This window comes from Ambystoma mexicanum, chromosome 9 (genome assembly GCF_040938575.1).
Source record: "Ambystoma mexicanum isolate Mex_15411 chromosome 9, UKY_AmexF1_1, whole genome shotgun sequence".
Taxonomy (NCBI): Eukaryota; Metazoa; Chordata; class Amphibia; order Caudata; family Ambystomatidae; genus Ambystoma; species Ambystoma mexicanum.
Window position 1 is genome coordinate 1177961788 of NC_090931.1, and position 16278 is coordinate 1177978065.

Below are 16278 nucleotides of genomic sequence, written 5' to 3' on the forward strand. Positions count from 1 at the left end.
CGTCATATAAAATTGCCTATTACAAAGGTGACTTCAAGGCTGGCTGTGCTGTGGGCCCACAGAAGCACCTCTTCCACATGACGGGAAAACTGCCGCCTCCAATCATGACGGCTTCAGCCGTCTCCTTCACAGCACTTGGTTTAAGGCAGACAAATAAAAACATTAAATGATCTGCATTTTCTTGACTATCACCTCCCGAAGTCACAAGTAATCACATTCCCTAGATCCATGTAGTATGCAATGCCCTCTTCTCAGGCTGAACCATTTTATTCAGTTAATTTTCCAGGAGAAAATGCGTCTTAATGCCAAAATAATCATGAAATCTTGGATTAGCGCAGACAGCTCTTAATATGTCATCCTCCACCAGGGTCGGACTGGGCCGAAAATTGTGTCGGGCACCAATGCAAAAGTGGCCAGCAGTTGCGAATGGCAATTCATTCCTATTGTGACCGACTGTTTTAATAGTACACATGGGCGAGTTTTTTGATAGAATGTGTTGCAAGTTGTGAAATGTAAAGAATATGTTTTGAGCAACAATGGTGCAAACTACTAGCTGCATAGTGAAGTAACTTAACAAACTGTGCCACATTTGCCAAAAAAGTGGCCCAATTTGACCCAAAAAACTGGTCCACACAAGCATTTTGCAGTATGGACATTGCCCTATAGGCCAGTCCGCACCTGCCCACTCCCCTCTATGCCCCTTCTGGATGGGAGTTAGATTATCCCATGCTTGCTTTAGACCAAGTCTTAAGAGCCAGGTTTTCATATGGGACATCCAAGGAAACACCTCAGCAACTCTGTCTCTTGCTTCATCAAGGCGTGTTTTATCCAAAGGACGGCCACGCTTAGTCTTGATCCCCACAGGTAACTTAGTAATGTATGATCAGAGTATAATAAATCCCGCAGATCCCCAGCTCCTTTTCAACTACGTGCGGAAGAACTCCCGGAGACTTTAAAATGTATCTTCTTCCAAGATAATGTTGTGGCAATAAGACTGCGGACTAATACCGCCCCAGGTAATGCCCCGGGCCGTAGTTACAGGCCAGAGTGTAGCGAGGGCCTTAACCAAGCCTCGGGGGCTTTACCTTGGGCGGTATTGGCCCGCAGTCGAGGGGATTATTGCCATTAGTACAACGGCCCGTTAGACCGGGGTACTAATTGCTTTTTTTTCTGTTCTGAAACACGTTTCGGAACAGAAAAAAAAAATAAAAACGGCAAAAAAAATGGCCGCCGGGAAAGGGAAAACATAGTCCATTTTCCCTTTCCATGGCGGCCATCGGGAGCGGGTGTGCTGGGAACACTCTGTTCTCAGCGCGTCTGCTCCTGAGATAAGAAGAAAAAAGAAGGTAAGTGGGGTGGGGAAGAAAAAAAAAAAAGGACCGCGGTCTCCACCGGGGGACGATGGAAGCATCCAGCCATGTGGCGGCTTGGAGGGGGGATGGCCCCGCTCTTAGCCTCCACATGGCTGGAGGTTTCCATCGTCCCCCGCCGGAGACTGCGAGATAGAAGTTAAGTGGGATGGGGTGGAGTGGGAGGAAGGAGGAGGAAAGGGGAAAAAATGTCTTACCTGAGTCCCCGGCGGGGGACGAGGGAAGCCTCCAGCCATAGGGAGGCTCGGAGCGGGGATTGTCCCGTTTCGAGCCTCCTCATTCAACAGAGTAGCCGGCACGCACGGCGTGGACAGGAATACCGTGTGGTATGGCTCGCAAATGAGCCAATCACCACACAGTATTCCCGTTCAGCTGCGCGTCCCGGGTACTATTGAGAGTTATAATTTATACCCATAACTGAGTCCAATAAATGTTGGCTCTTGCCTTTGTCTTATGTATACAAATAACAGTGCTATATCCACAAAACCGTACCTATAATTAGGGAGATCTCAATCGATACTGGAAGCAAAAATGTAATCCTGCCAGTAGAAGGGAACTTTTCATGATCTATGCTTTCCTGGATCCTATATAAGGGAGTACGACACCAAGTAAGTGAAGCAGTGAACTAGCTCAATGGGTTTGCCGTAAACATTTGTCCTGTCTAAAAAGCTTTCTAGACCCCAGCAACACCATCTTTGTTTTCACCGTATTCATGAGGAGGTCCTTGCCTGTACAATAAAATTTGAATGTTGACAAAAGTGTAAATGCCCCTTTGCCTGTACACGCCGATTGACAGCCTTTGCTGCGACAAGTATGGTAGGAATGCAAGTCCCTCCCCATTTGTGGAGAGTCATATGTTGCCTTTAGCAGCCAGGCCACTACATTATTTAAAAACCACTTAAAACGGATGAAGGTGAGGAGACAGACCTGCCATTCACCCTTATGAATGGGATATTCCTCTGTGAGCTCTCCATTTAACACAACCAGCACACTTCCCATCGTTTTCCAATGTAATGACTCAAGGAGCATCAATTATTCAGGATCAGTTTCTAATTGCATCCCACAGTGTGAGTGATCCATAGAATCAAAAACAGTGTTTTAGTCAATCAAGACCCAATATAACTACCCCTTATAAACACATTTCATACAAACCACTAACAGGAATAGTGCCTGAACAGTTTCACCAGGCCCAGTCTAAATCCACACTGGGGTGAATATATTATTTCAGCTCTGTTAATCAAATCAAAATTAGATATGAGCAAGATCAAATTTCCAATATTGCAATCCCCATCTAGGAAGGTGAAATTAGCAGGATCAGACCAATCTCCCTTCTTGACCAATGTTAATAATATGACATTATGTGCAATTACCCTTCTGGCCATTGGGTCCAATTTATAATTAATCTGCTTTCCACCTATGTTCATGCTTTGAATCTCAGGCCCCTTATTAAAATGTTCCCATTATTAAACAACCACTTCACACAACAAAGGCAACACCCTACAACTAGTGTTCACATCATCACCACACATCACGTGTGCAGACCCCATCCCTCTTGACTGGTCTGAACACCCCGCCATACCATTATCAGTCACCCACTCGATAACTGCACACAAAGGCCACGCTAAATGCCCTCTCACTCATCGCCTTTCATGTAAAACCTTCCCGGTCAATGAGCGAGAAGCAAACTCTGTAGACTTCCCTACCTCGAATTATTCAACAACTCTGCTATGAAACTGATGGACACTCATGCCAACCCTAAAAACCAGAAGGAATAAAACCAAACCAACAACCCCTGAGCTAGCCTCCCATCAATGCTCAATCAGAGCCCTAGAAAAATGCTGGTGAAACCATAACCTGGGACACCGCACCAACATCAACTCTCTCCACACAAACTGTGGAATTCTGATTCTCCAAAGATGTGTACTACTCCTCCATCATTGTGTCAGCCTCCAACAGTAGCAAAGCCCTCTTTGTAGTAGTAAAGCATTGTACCAAACCCTCATCTGACCACAACGTACTAGAAACTCAAGAAACATTTGACAGAATTAAAACATGTTTTTATCAAAAAATTAGACAAAATCTGAGCGACCATTACATCAACCTCTCACAGCATTAGTGCCCCTTTCACCATGGCATGCACAATTCCCCTCTGTCTCTCTCTCCCCAGATCTCCAAAAAATGATTTCTTATTGGGGTGTCGGACAAAGGAGTCATAGTCTTGGAGGACATTTTCAGACTGCTTTTATTTAAATGATACAAGAACGGCTTAGCTGTCCCTCCCGATCTAAAGAATCTTAATGTGCTTGTCTGTCATCAGGAATTCCCAAAGAAAGAAAAGTCATCCATCCAAATCTAGTTCTACCCTGACCCTAAGACTAAGAAAGTAAACTTGAACAGTTCCGGAGATTGGCTTGATTCTCCTGATATACCAGTCTTTTCCGATGGCTTCTTTATATCAATGTATTTATTAACATTGTTATTTATCTAGCAGAATCTTCAGTAATATTCTCTCTTTATTTATTGAATTAACTCTTGTAATTCCTTTAGAATATTCTTGGATTAGATATTTTCTTTAAAAAATGATTAGGCCAACCTTCCTTGAGATACTTTGTCACTTGTTTGGTTGAAGGTTTTAGACCTTCCACAGTCTATTGGTCCAGGTTCCTTCTGCTTGGTTGTGGTTTCTGGCCGCTTGATATTTCCCCATTTATGGATTATTTCTTTATTGGCAATTTCTGTATTTGACAACCTTGTCTGCCCTCCTCTGTTACCAGATTTTATGCCACAGTTTCTTATCTTTGCAGCTTGTTGCTCATATAGTATGTTCCCTTTGTTATTAGGTTATGGTTTCTGAACCTTCATAGACTTCTTGTCAAGGATAATTCAATGCCCTCCTTTCCAGCTATATACAGTTCAAAATAAATAGATCTATATTGAGAACCTCATTGTGAGCGCTGAGATGAGTTATTCTTGTCTTCCATTGCTCTCGGTGACCTCTTGTTACATTTGCTAGTGTGCTCTGTCCGGTACTGGGTTTCTCCATCCTTCTCTTCATCATACCCTCATCTCCCACTGTCCTTCTGCCGTATGTGAAGTGGGCGATTGGGAAGCTGCTCACGTTCCCAATGACTCATTTGTTCTGCGGCCTCATTGGTCTCCCGTTCTCAGCTTCACTTAAGCTGTACACAGGCTTTGCTGCTTGGAAGATATTCACGCTTCCAGTTTCCTTCTGGGATGGTCTCAGCATGTTTGGTTGGGTGTCCTGCCCACCACGGTAGAGGCGTGATCTCGCTGCCACCTGCAGCAGGGCTCTGCTTTCCTGCAGTAAAACGGTTGTCCCATTGGTGGATAGGCCTGGCTTCTAGTGTCTCACTCGGCATTTCAGCCGCTCTTTGAAAGTGATGGTGTCTGCAACTGTACTCTGGTCTGCCTCCTCCTGCAGGTCTGCTCATGTCAGGGAGCTTCGCCGGCATAGAATACTCTCTGTTTCTCCAAATTCCTCAACTCATTCCAGTTAGGCATGCATGACCTGAACTAGGGTGTCAGACCCAACCCTTTAAGATAAGGTAGCAATACTTTGAGATAGATGGACATTCACAATGTACTCAAACATCAATAATCAAACTAACTCAGGAAGTTGGAAAAGTGTAACTGTTTTAATATCAATTATCTAAAACAATGAGTTACAACGAACATCAATGAATTTGCTTGATCTTCACACTCAAAGCATGTCATGAAAAAAACAACTTTTATGCTAGAAACTCTGTTATCATTGAATTCAACCTAAGTTGCAAACTACAGAAACCTAATTGGGAAGGTGATAGGCTTAACAGGATCATCTGGGTATACATTCCATACTTATTGGGAAGGTGACTGGATCTCTAGCATCAGGTGGGGCAACTGAGCCATCCTCTAGTGCAAGTTTCTACAAACGTTATCAAATACACAACGTCCCATTGGTTATACAAACTACAGGGCTCTCAATTACGTGGCCCTCTATAATTGGCTGGCACCCTGGAACCCCTCTGTAATATTCCACCTACGCAAGCAGCATGCAGGCTAACATTCAGGTGCTGGTGGGCTGGTCATAACCATAGCTTTGCGCCAATTAGCCTGTTCAGCTATCATCCCCCTTGCAGTCTGCCAGTCGTTTAAACTTTGAACTTAGCCTTCAAACCGTTCTCTGAGCTCGAGAATATGAGGGAGTATGGGCACACTCTTCTCGGGTTCGTTACAGCTTGTCCCATTGTCTATTCTCAACCAACCACGTGACTCCAGACCATGTTTTCGAGTCTTTTTGCATTTTAAATACTATTCAATGATGAACCTCTGACGTCTTCAATGTTCTCACTTCTCAAACAAGAGAGGAGTTTTTTTCTTTTCACATGGTATGTGAACATTGTGCGAACATTCAGGCCCAAGGTGGCCTTAACTTCTTGGTGTTGAGCCAGCCAAGCCCTTCCTTGGTTCACCTCCACGGTTATATTTTCTGATTTCTAACTGCGACATACTGAAACACCTTCCTTTTCACTGAATCTAGCTCTGCTAAAGTGCGTTGTGGAATCATCTATATTTCATAAGTTTCCTATGCATATACGTTGGCACATCGCCGCAATCTGTTCACTACATAGGTAGCCTTTGGGAATACTGTGTCTACTTGTGTTACTGCATCAGTACAATTGTAAAACGACTTGACATCTTCTTCATTATTTCTGTAGCATGAACATCGTCATCTCAAGCCCGAAATGTTGATCCTCTTTAGCAGCTCCTCCTTAGAGTGCCGATAGAGTGTTTATATTCTCTCATCTCTGCATCTCTTCTGGGTGCATCAGCTCGGTTCTTTATGATGTCATCAATCTTCTCCTTTGCTCAGTTTTCACACTTCTTCAGGGATTTCATTCAAATGACCATCATATTTTTTCTAATGCATATATGGCTTTCTCAATGGGAATCTTACTTCCAGGATTCTCTTTGGTTCATATATTCTCTCTGGGAAATCCCGTGGTTCACACTCTGGGTCCCAACATATAGGCAACATGGGGGAGGAGCTTTGGGTGGAGGTACTTGGCTCCACGTCTACAGACCTCTTAAAGAGATATACTCATTTCCTACTTCATGCTGGTCGGTTCCAGCATTACCTTCAGTCAAACAGGTATATGGTATATTAGTAATTGTGGATATTACTCCCATGTATGCAACTAGGCTGTGTGGCTTAGGGAGTAATGGTAGTCCATGTCTCTTAAAGGGAAGCCTCTACTAGTGACGTTACACTTGCCCAGAGCCTTAGGGAGATTCTTGTGGAGTGGGCTGCCTCCCAAAACTCAAAGGGGGAGTCTCCCAATTGGAGAGACAGGACAATTACATTTGATTAGTCACACTCCCTCAAAACTACTTCTTACTCTGACAATATAATCCCAACCCCCATCATTAAATTATTGATGGGCCCGACTCTCGACGTGCTCCTCAGCATCATCAATGCCTCAATTTCAGAAGGGTAATTCCCGGCACCCTGGTCTCATATGACCTCATTTGAAAAATAACAACCCTAGATCAACACGACCAACCACCGGCCCATTCCGCACCTCCTGACAAATTGACAAAATCTTGGAAGAAGTACTTGCTACACAACTCTCAGCTGACCTTGACACATTGCATGGCACCAAGTTATGTGACAGCAAGGAGAGATGGGAAAATTGCTGTGATCCAGTTTTAAAGAAGTTACTCCCCTCTGTTGCCAGGCCCAAGGGGTTATCTGCCATAATTTGCTTGTAGCCTTAGCTCCTATCTCTGTGTCTGGATGTGCTAAGGAAGTGGCAGCTGCCCAATCTAATTGGGTCAGGAATGAATGGTCAACGTTGCGATCACCTGGTATGTGATCCCTGTTCAGAGCTCAAATTCATCAATTTGTTGTATTTTCTACTATCCTAATGTGTGCGCTATGTATTAATTTGTTATACGATCACTTTGCACGGTATCCACTTGTATCTTCCATGAGGCCTGGAAACTTGTTTTAAGGGATTTTATGTCAGGCTGCAGCATGTTTCAATTGAGGCCTAGCAGAGTATGGTTTTAGCAATGGCGCTACTACTGTTAATTCTCTGCCATGTTAATGTTCTTCGTGCCTAGGTGTGAGGGTTCTTCGTTTCTACATGCTAGTGTTCTTTGAGTCTACGTATGTCACCTTTTGATTATTCCCTGCCTGTGTTTACAGCAAAATGAAATCTATCTGTCAGCATACTTAAGTTGCACAATCTATTCTAAACTCATTGGTAACTACATGGCTCTTAGTGCTTTACTAACTGATCATAGACCCACTCTCAGCTTGTATCTTTGAATATACTCAGGAACAGTTGGGGGCGTGGCCACACCTGCTGCACCCTTCATCTCCATTATTTCACGTGGTGCCGGGTTCTTTTCAGGGTTGTTAAATTACTCTGATTTACCTGTATCAATAACTACAGATAATGCATTGTTCCCTTATCATACGCAGCATTCTTTCTAAGTTGGTTCATATATAAAATATAAATTCGATTTCGATCATAAACCTAATATATCTGTTTTGAAAAAAGTGCATATGAACGTTCTTGCTCAATTGGTCCTGAAATGTGTTTCTGCATGGTAATCAGTCATTTGTCAGGCCTTTCTCGCAACCCTACTACAGCTAAATTTGTTATTTTATGGAGGTGGCTCATATGATTTCTTTTTGGTGTCTACGAAGGTGTGTTGGTCAAATTACGTTTTGCTATTCACTGATTTCGTCCCTGGTTAGCCTGGCATAGGGAATGGCATTGAAAATGGCCGGTGGTTTCACAAAGGGCCCACAATGTTAATAATATGATTTGTTCTCTTCCCTTTGTACATGGGTTAGGGTTTTACTTTTGCCTTGCATTCATGGCCATGCCCTTCCTAATTGTAGGTGGTTAACTAGTGGTTCTAAAATGTTGCCACATGTATGTACTATGCAGTTCTTGAGTACTGGATTTGCTTGACCTCATTTACTTACAGCATTATTCACCTTCTTTCTGGGAATAGAAAATCTAGAGGTCTGCATGCAGTGTACTGGCATGGTTACATTAGCAAATTTAAAATGGCACATTGAGTCGTCTTTGATCAGCAAGGTTGCACTTGATCCATTTATTCTATGAATATCGTAAAACATGTTTTTGTGCCAGGGCTCAGTTGGATTAATGAGGGGTACCACTTACAGAGACCACCATGGTCGGCATCATCTTTCAATTGCTTGTAACTTCCCATTGTATCCCTGAGAGATTGCCCCTCGCTGATCAACATTTTGAATGTGTCCTTGGCTCCCACAGCAACCTTGACCCCTGCTCTGTGGACTCCTTTGAGAGAGAGCAGCTCCTATCTCTTCAGCATTTCATGCCCCTTATCCCCTTCTGGCTCTGATCATCAGACACTTTAGATCATGTAATTGGTTCCCCTTGAAAGTTGGAACGTCTCTTCATCTCAGGCCACTGCTCCTACATCTGATATCATCCTCCGAGTGGCAGCCATAACCTGGCCCAGTTCCCTTCATGCCGATCCTGCGATTCTGTTCACAAATATGGAGGATCGTGCTGCTGTGCAAGGGCAAATGTTGTTTCTTTACCCCCTTCTCCTATCCCCCTCTTCAGATCACCAATCTGCTTCTTGGTTCTCCTCTGCTTTAGTGTAGGAAAGGACCTCGCTGCATCTAAAGAATTAACATGACTAGATTGGTCATGTGTCTATTCTTTTGTGATCACGAGCAGTGGGTTTTTATATTGTCTGATGTTCTTCTGCTGCCTCCTATTTTCTATTATCTTTCTACATTTCAAGGTCCTGGTGACTGTGCTCATATTTTATCCTGCCATGTTTTACCTGCCACTTTGCATTGTTATCTCTTTGCTCCAATTATAACTATCCCTGCTGGCTTGGCTGTTTTCTTCCCATGGGTCTTGTAACAAAAAAAAAGGATTGTCTTGAGAGTGCTCATGCTGCCTCCCACACTTTGTGGACCGCACCACTCACTTCAGTAATGAATACTGCACAGCATTGTGTCCTCATTAATTTCAAAAGCTTTACTTTGCTCACGGCCCAGGCTTTAATAATCCCATTAGCATCATTAATATGTTTTTATTCAGTGTTATGGCATACTGTACAGATGTGCACGAAAGGTTGATTAAAGCACACATCTGTTATTCCCCCACGTATAATGGTCATGTCCATCTATGTTTTGACAGTCTGTCTCAAGTTTGTCCTAGTCAAATAAATGAATGTAATTAACTCTTTGTACTGGTATGCCAATCAGGAATCTACAATAGGTATCAATATTTATCAGTATTGTTCACATAACTTGCGCAAGAAGGTCTTATTTCTAGGCTTTCCCAATAGCCCCGATAGCTGCCTGGTTTCACATTGAAACATATACAAGGTTTAGTAGCCTGATTTCCCAAAAACAATGCGTGTTTATGTTCTGTTCTTACTCATTGCAATTGGTATATGTGCTGACGTGACAGGGTGAAGATCATGAACATTGTTTCCTGCTGTTCGATTTACTTTATTGTGTGGCATGTTTCGATTGTTCTAGGCAACATCCCTTCCAGTGAGGGCAAATAACCGTGTTTTCTCAATGAAGTAGCAAATGATCATTTCACAACGAATTTTAGCGGAGAAATAGTTGCACACTTTTAGTTTTTTTGTTGCAACATTTGTTCGTCATTGGGTAAAACAATTACTGCATTTTACTTTTCAGCTGCTGGACAAGCTCTATTTGTAATGTCAAAACATAATAATAATAATAATAATAATAATAATAATAATAATCAGATTTAAAAAATGACATTTCAATGTGAACTACAAATGTATATTTATCTTTAAAATAAAGATGCATGTACATGATAGATGAACGGCTTCATGATAAATGTTTTTTTTTTTCTTTTCTGTTCAATGCAGGTCCAGAGGAGGTGGAATTCAAGTGCCCAAAGAATCAAATGGCATGTATTGGTACAACTACATGCATCCATTTGTCTAGCCTGTGCAATGGTGTGTATGACTGTTTGGATGGGTACGACGAAGGAGCACATTGTCGTGGTAAGTAAACCATGTGATGGCACACTGAAGTGACAGAGCCTGATACAATTAACCGTTTGAAGATGTGTGTATCTAAATGAATACATGCTGGGCTGTTTTTATCATTTGCACTTGTTCATATGTGTCCTTTCATAACGAAAGGCAGGCACATCCGTACATACATAGAGGGCGATATCACAGAGAATGCAGGACATGTGGGCCAACATTCCCAGTGTCCCTCCTTATTGGCTATGGTGACAAGGACTGAAGGAAGGTGAAGTGCAAAACATCGGGACGGCCGAACGTGGCAGAAACCTTATTCGGGGAGTTAGAAACATGCATTCATTTAGAAATGTGTTAAATTCACTGCATTCGTAAAATACAGATAGCCAAGGCGTATGCGTAACTGTGCATACGGCCTGTACAGCTCCATGCACTATGCACAGCGGATGTTCTACTGGGTTATCTGGAAGAGGCTGAAGGAGGGAAAAGCACATTTTGTTGAACACAAACCAAGTGGTATTTTAAGACAGCATAGCAGTGTTTCATTAGACGACTACTTCACATGTGCATCGCATAACGTTGTGCAGAACATGTGCACCACACATGTGGAGCAGGTATGGTAAGGGGAGACAGAACGTATGATGCGTCGCCATATACATGACAGCACACGCGTGTGGCATACAAAGAATTCTAGCTTTTGTACTGTATATAGCTGAGCCGTGAGATGTGTTCTCTTTGGTGCTAATCTACAGTCATGTCACCCGGATATCAACTGGACACTCACAGACAAAGGCATTCTAAGCACTCATTTGCACAGCTTCCTCATACCTGAAAAGTACAGTAGAAAGTCGTGGAATATGTGTGTGCAATGCACCCACTCCTACCAAATTGGCAGCACGTGTGTAGAAACTGACATCAGTGATATTACAAGTAATTACAGAAAAGTGTTCGAGGTTATCAAGTCATAGGGCGTGATTTGCAAACGCATTTTCCTATGGAAAAACGCCATGGAAAACGATTTATAAATGTGACCCATTATCTCATTTTCAATGCATTTGAGAACACAGAAATGAACACGTAATCGTCGGGTCCAGACTATCAGCATATGTTGCTCTTTTCGAATAACAAGTTGAGCCGACACTTTCAATTACACTGACGCAGGACTTACCTATGGCACGCAATGTGTAGCGGCCACAGGACTGTCTGTTCTGTACACCTGTATTAGAGCTGTCCTAGATAACAGAGAGCATGGACGTCTCTGATATGCCTGGCTTACTACTAAAATGAAGAACGATACAATGGGCCTCATTACGACCCTGGCGGAAAGGGGTTTGCGGCAGCGTTAGCTGCGCCAACCCCTTTCCGCCAATTACGAGTTCCCTTTCCGCCATGGCGGTTTTTACACCTGCTTTTAGCAGGTGTAAAAAACCATGGCGGTAAGGGAACTTGGTGTTAATTACGCCACCGTAATTTACGGTGGCGTAATTAACGCCTTCCCCACTCCCATTATGCCCTATGGGGCAAAAATGGGAATGGGGAAGGGTAAATGGGGATTGGGGATTTACCGCCCCGCCAAGGTCGGAATGGGGCGGTAAATCCCCTTACCGCCATGGCGTAAACGTAGTTTGCGCCATGGCGGTAAAGTCACGGCCCTGGCGGTAACTTACCGCCAGGGTCGTAATGAGGCCCAATGGCAGTGTTCTGAGTTTCCATGCAAGCGTGTTATATGACCGGTTTCCTCTTTCCAATACAGTATCCTCCAATGCCAAGAAATTCTATAGTTTTCACTGTGCATTCACTTGGAACATGCATGTATCATCAATTAATTTGAGCGTAAAAGTGAGGGGTAAATGGAGAAATGGGTGAACTTGGAATCGAGTGAAAAAGTCAAGCCATGCACAGCTAAGCACACTGCTGCATTCCTAGAATGACACAGACATATCCCATGCATGTATGGTTACATAGCATGTGCAGAGGAGACTTATAACATTGCCTTTTTAAAGAGGGTCCGTGGAGGTGTTAAGAAACATATTGTGGCACTCATTTTGAGTTGGGCTGTGATGTTGTCCTTTGCGTGTTTTCGAAGCACCAACAGCCCGAAAGCAAGTGGAACTGATGCCCTGTCACATGTTTTGCGTCAAGCATCAGAGGCACGTCCTATGTTGTACAGACTGGTGGCGAAATGTACAGATCTACTGATGGTGCCTGGGTCCACATCATTTCAAAACTGGCTAGCTGTGAGGCAAGGAAGACGCAGAGAATACCCTTGCCTTTGCCTCTAAATGAGTCTGATATGCACCTTTATCTTTAAACCCACTTGGGACACAGGAGTCAAGCAGAAGCACAGATGTTTAGAGCGCTTTTAAATAATAAAAACATTCTATGGCAGCCTTTTACCAAAGTCGGTTCATACTCTGAGAAAAACGGAATGCGGGTGCTGTGCATTTTCCCGAGAAACGTGACGTCGGTCGTGGAGTTACCAACATGCAGTAGCCTTCATAAGCATAACTGAACTATTGACATACTCAAATATTGTAACTATCATTGTGTATATGTGTATACAATGCACTATGCAAACTTTAATAAACTATTCAGTCTACATTTAGTTGCCTTCGTGCATCCGGTCATTGTTACAGTTCAGCCGTCCACTCATCTATTCGAAACACATTGACATGTTTGAAAATGTAAAGCAAGCTACAGCGAGTGGCATTCAAGACTCCTTTTTTATTGACAGCCTGCATCTGAATTAGCATTCTGCAAAAAAGTAACTGTCTGCCTGCCTTGAGAAAATTAACTTAACTATCCAATGGTTCTTTTCATCTCATTCAAACTAAGATACATCAAAGCAGTTCACACGCTTAAGACCTAAACAAGATTGCCTCCTACACGCAGTAGCCGTTCGGCCTTTCTGCAAAACCACTTATTTTAATAACCACAAGTCAATACCGGGCGGGCACCACTTCTTTCACTTCAATCAATGAAAGATACGGCATTATGACGCACAGACACAGGTTTTTGTTGTTTTACCAAACCCCATTATATATATTTTTAGAGCTCTTAACCATGGGGCTTTATTGCTGTGGCCCAGGCTAACAGGGTCTGTGGTCAATGAACCAGCCACAGAGAAACATCTGCGCACAGCATGTGTTTATAGCATTCTTCATTCTCATTATGGTTTAAATAAGACAAGTAATATGGCGGGAAAATAGCTGTGGTTCTTTACTGATGTGACTCCTGTTAACACGTGATCACTTTAGTTAGCCTTTCCAACAAGTATGTCCATACACAGCTAAGAAAGTGGGGTTAATGGTAAAAAAAAAAAACAATGACAAACATCAACAAAATAAGCACAAACATACAGTGTGGGGGGAATATCTGTGTTATACAGAGCTCACAAAAGGAAAAATAAGTACACATTAATCGCAGGTCAATGAACATATGGAGTTGAAGGAGGGCTTACGCGGAGGTTCAATTTCAATTTGAATGTGAATTTGCCCATATTTCTTTTTGCAAATCTGCTAGTTTGCACACCTACATGCGTTCTAAGCGCTGCTTTCTTTTTTTAAATGTCATCATTACATTTTTAGATTGTCAGCCAGACAAATAAGACTGTTACAACCAATCATCTTTTCACACAAAATGTTGCAATTTTATAACTCCAAAACCTGGTAAATTGTCTCCCTTCTCACCCTCCCCAACTTTATGCTCCCGCCATCCCGTCTGATTTACACGTCTCAGTAAATACGGATGTACTATTCTGCAGTATGATATGATATGATATGCATCTGTAACTCGCCTATACACAAGTGTTTCAAGAAACAACGTGGCAAGGAAGGGGAAACAGAGGGAGGATGTAGACAACGATCTTACTAGGCCAAGTCACATTGAGATCTCACAAGTGCAGGGGATGCTGGAGGGGAAATGAGCCGGGGGAAATTGGGAGAGGGCAGTGCTGTACATGGGATCATAACAAGATGTGCGGCCAGCAGGTGGCAAGTGCAAGGGTAAGTGCAGACAGCAGGTGTCCAAAAGTGCAGGTAGGGAGACTGTAGGGTTACAGATACAGACCCAAGTGCAAGGGTTGTCGGGAGGCAGTGCAGGTGTGCAAATGGGCAGGTAGGGACCTGGGCCCGAAATCAGAAGGTAGCCAGGTGACCAGTGCAGTATCAGACATGAAATCAACAGGGGAGAGGAAGAGAGAAGGCAGAGCAAAGAGTAGGCATTTAACCAAATCTGCATACAACATGTGCAGATTGTTTTAACACTCACTGTGGTTTGACATTTGATAGGTAAAGCAAAGAGTCCCTTCAATGTGTTCCAGGCCATTATTATATCTTCACTTCATCCTACCCTGCCTCTTGCTCTGGACCAAGCTACCTGAAATAATCACTTTGCACAAAGTGAGTGATGGGAGGGATTGATTGTAAATACATCAATGCCCCAACTGCTCCTTCCAACTGCCATTCCCCTTCACTGTGGAACATGGAACCAAAGGCAAATAGGAATTCTACACATCTTCCTTCCATACATAACTCACCATCAATCATATCATATCACTCACAAGCGGATTAATCAATGTCAGATCCCTGACTGCACATGCCACGGATATCCACGACTTGATTTCGGCCAAGAATCTGGACTTTCTCGCTATCAAAGAGTCCTGTCTGCATGACGCTGCAGGACCCTTGCTTTCCCTAGCAATCCCAGCTGGTTACACCATACTGAGACAAGACAAAACTAATATGTGCGGTGGCGGCATTGCCATCATTACTAAGACCAGCCTAGGCTTGAGAACTACACCTACTATAGTGTCAGAATCTTGTGAAGCACTCTCCATCAAACTTCCTCTAGTTAGCTCCCAGACACTGACCATCCACCTCATCTATAGACCTCCCGGAAACACGGGAAACATTCAAAGAGGATATCCATAATCTGCTCTCTAACAACCCAAAAATGTCTTCACAACTACCTGTCATAGGGGATTTTAACCTGGGCTACTATGACCCCCTTGACAAAAATGCCACCATCATTGCCAACACTCTGTCTGATCTGGGTTTAACCCAAAAATGCTCAAACCTACGCATATCAAAGGGAGAACCCTCAACTGGTTAGCAGACTACAACTGCACCGCCAACATTAAATCCATCATCCAACAACCCTGGACAGACCACTTCCTCGTGTCCTTCGAACTATCTACTTCTAGACCATCCTTGTCAGTACCTATCCTGGCCTTGCCTTGTTCTACAACAAATTAAAAGAGTATCACCAAAGAGAAAGTGATTCCCGCAATCCTGCCCATCCCTAACCAACTAGCGGATCAATTAGACCCTGCAACACTTGTCAATGAGTACAACAAAATCATGCTAACCACCCTTGACAACATTGCCCCTCTAAAACTCAGACTGAGTAAACCCAAAGCTCATCTAAATAAATGGTTCACCCCTGAACTAAAAGATCTATGACTTCTCAAAAGAAGCTGTGAAACAGCATGAAGGCTAAGCCCCTCTAAATACCACAAAAATAAGCTTATGTAGATCTCCGCCCATTAAGAAAACGAAATGTATCTGTCTGGTGAAACAAAATTCTTATAAAAATAGTATATTCAATGCCAATTCGAACATGAGGGAACTGTTCACTATCCTCAAGGAACTAGAGTCCCCTATTCCCATCCTGGACACATGCACCAAAGACAAAACTTGGTGTTCTGATATCCAACACACACTCTCAAACAAAATAACCATGCTCCAAAAGAAAATATCTAAGAAAAAGTCACACTTAGCCAACCATCCAGACCACTGATTTAAATACAGCGCTATCATCAAAGGATCAGGACCCAGCTGCACGATTCATGTTC

At 43.1% G+C, this 16278-nt stretch overlaps 1 protein-coding gene across 3 annotated transcripts in view; it reads left to right on the forward strand.

Annotated features, from left to right (window-relative positions):
- LRP1B (LDL receptor related protein 1B) overlaps positions 1–16278 on the forward strand; it is a 4835697-nt gene that overhangs the window by 900909 nt on the left and 3918510 nt on the right. For all 3 annotated transcript variants that reach the window (XM_069616528.1, XM_069616527.1, XM_069616526.1), the window contains exon 3: positions 10305–10442. In XM_069616528.1, coding sequence (XP_069472629.1) covers positions 10305–10442 — 138 coding nt within the window. The remainder of the gene's footprint in view (positions 1–10304; positions 10443–16278) is intronic.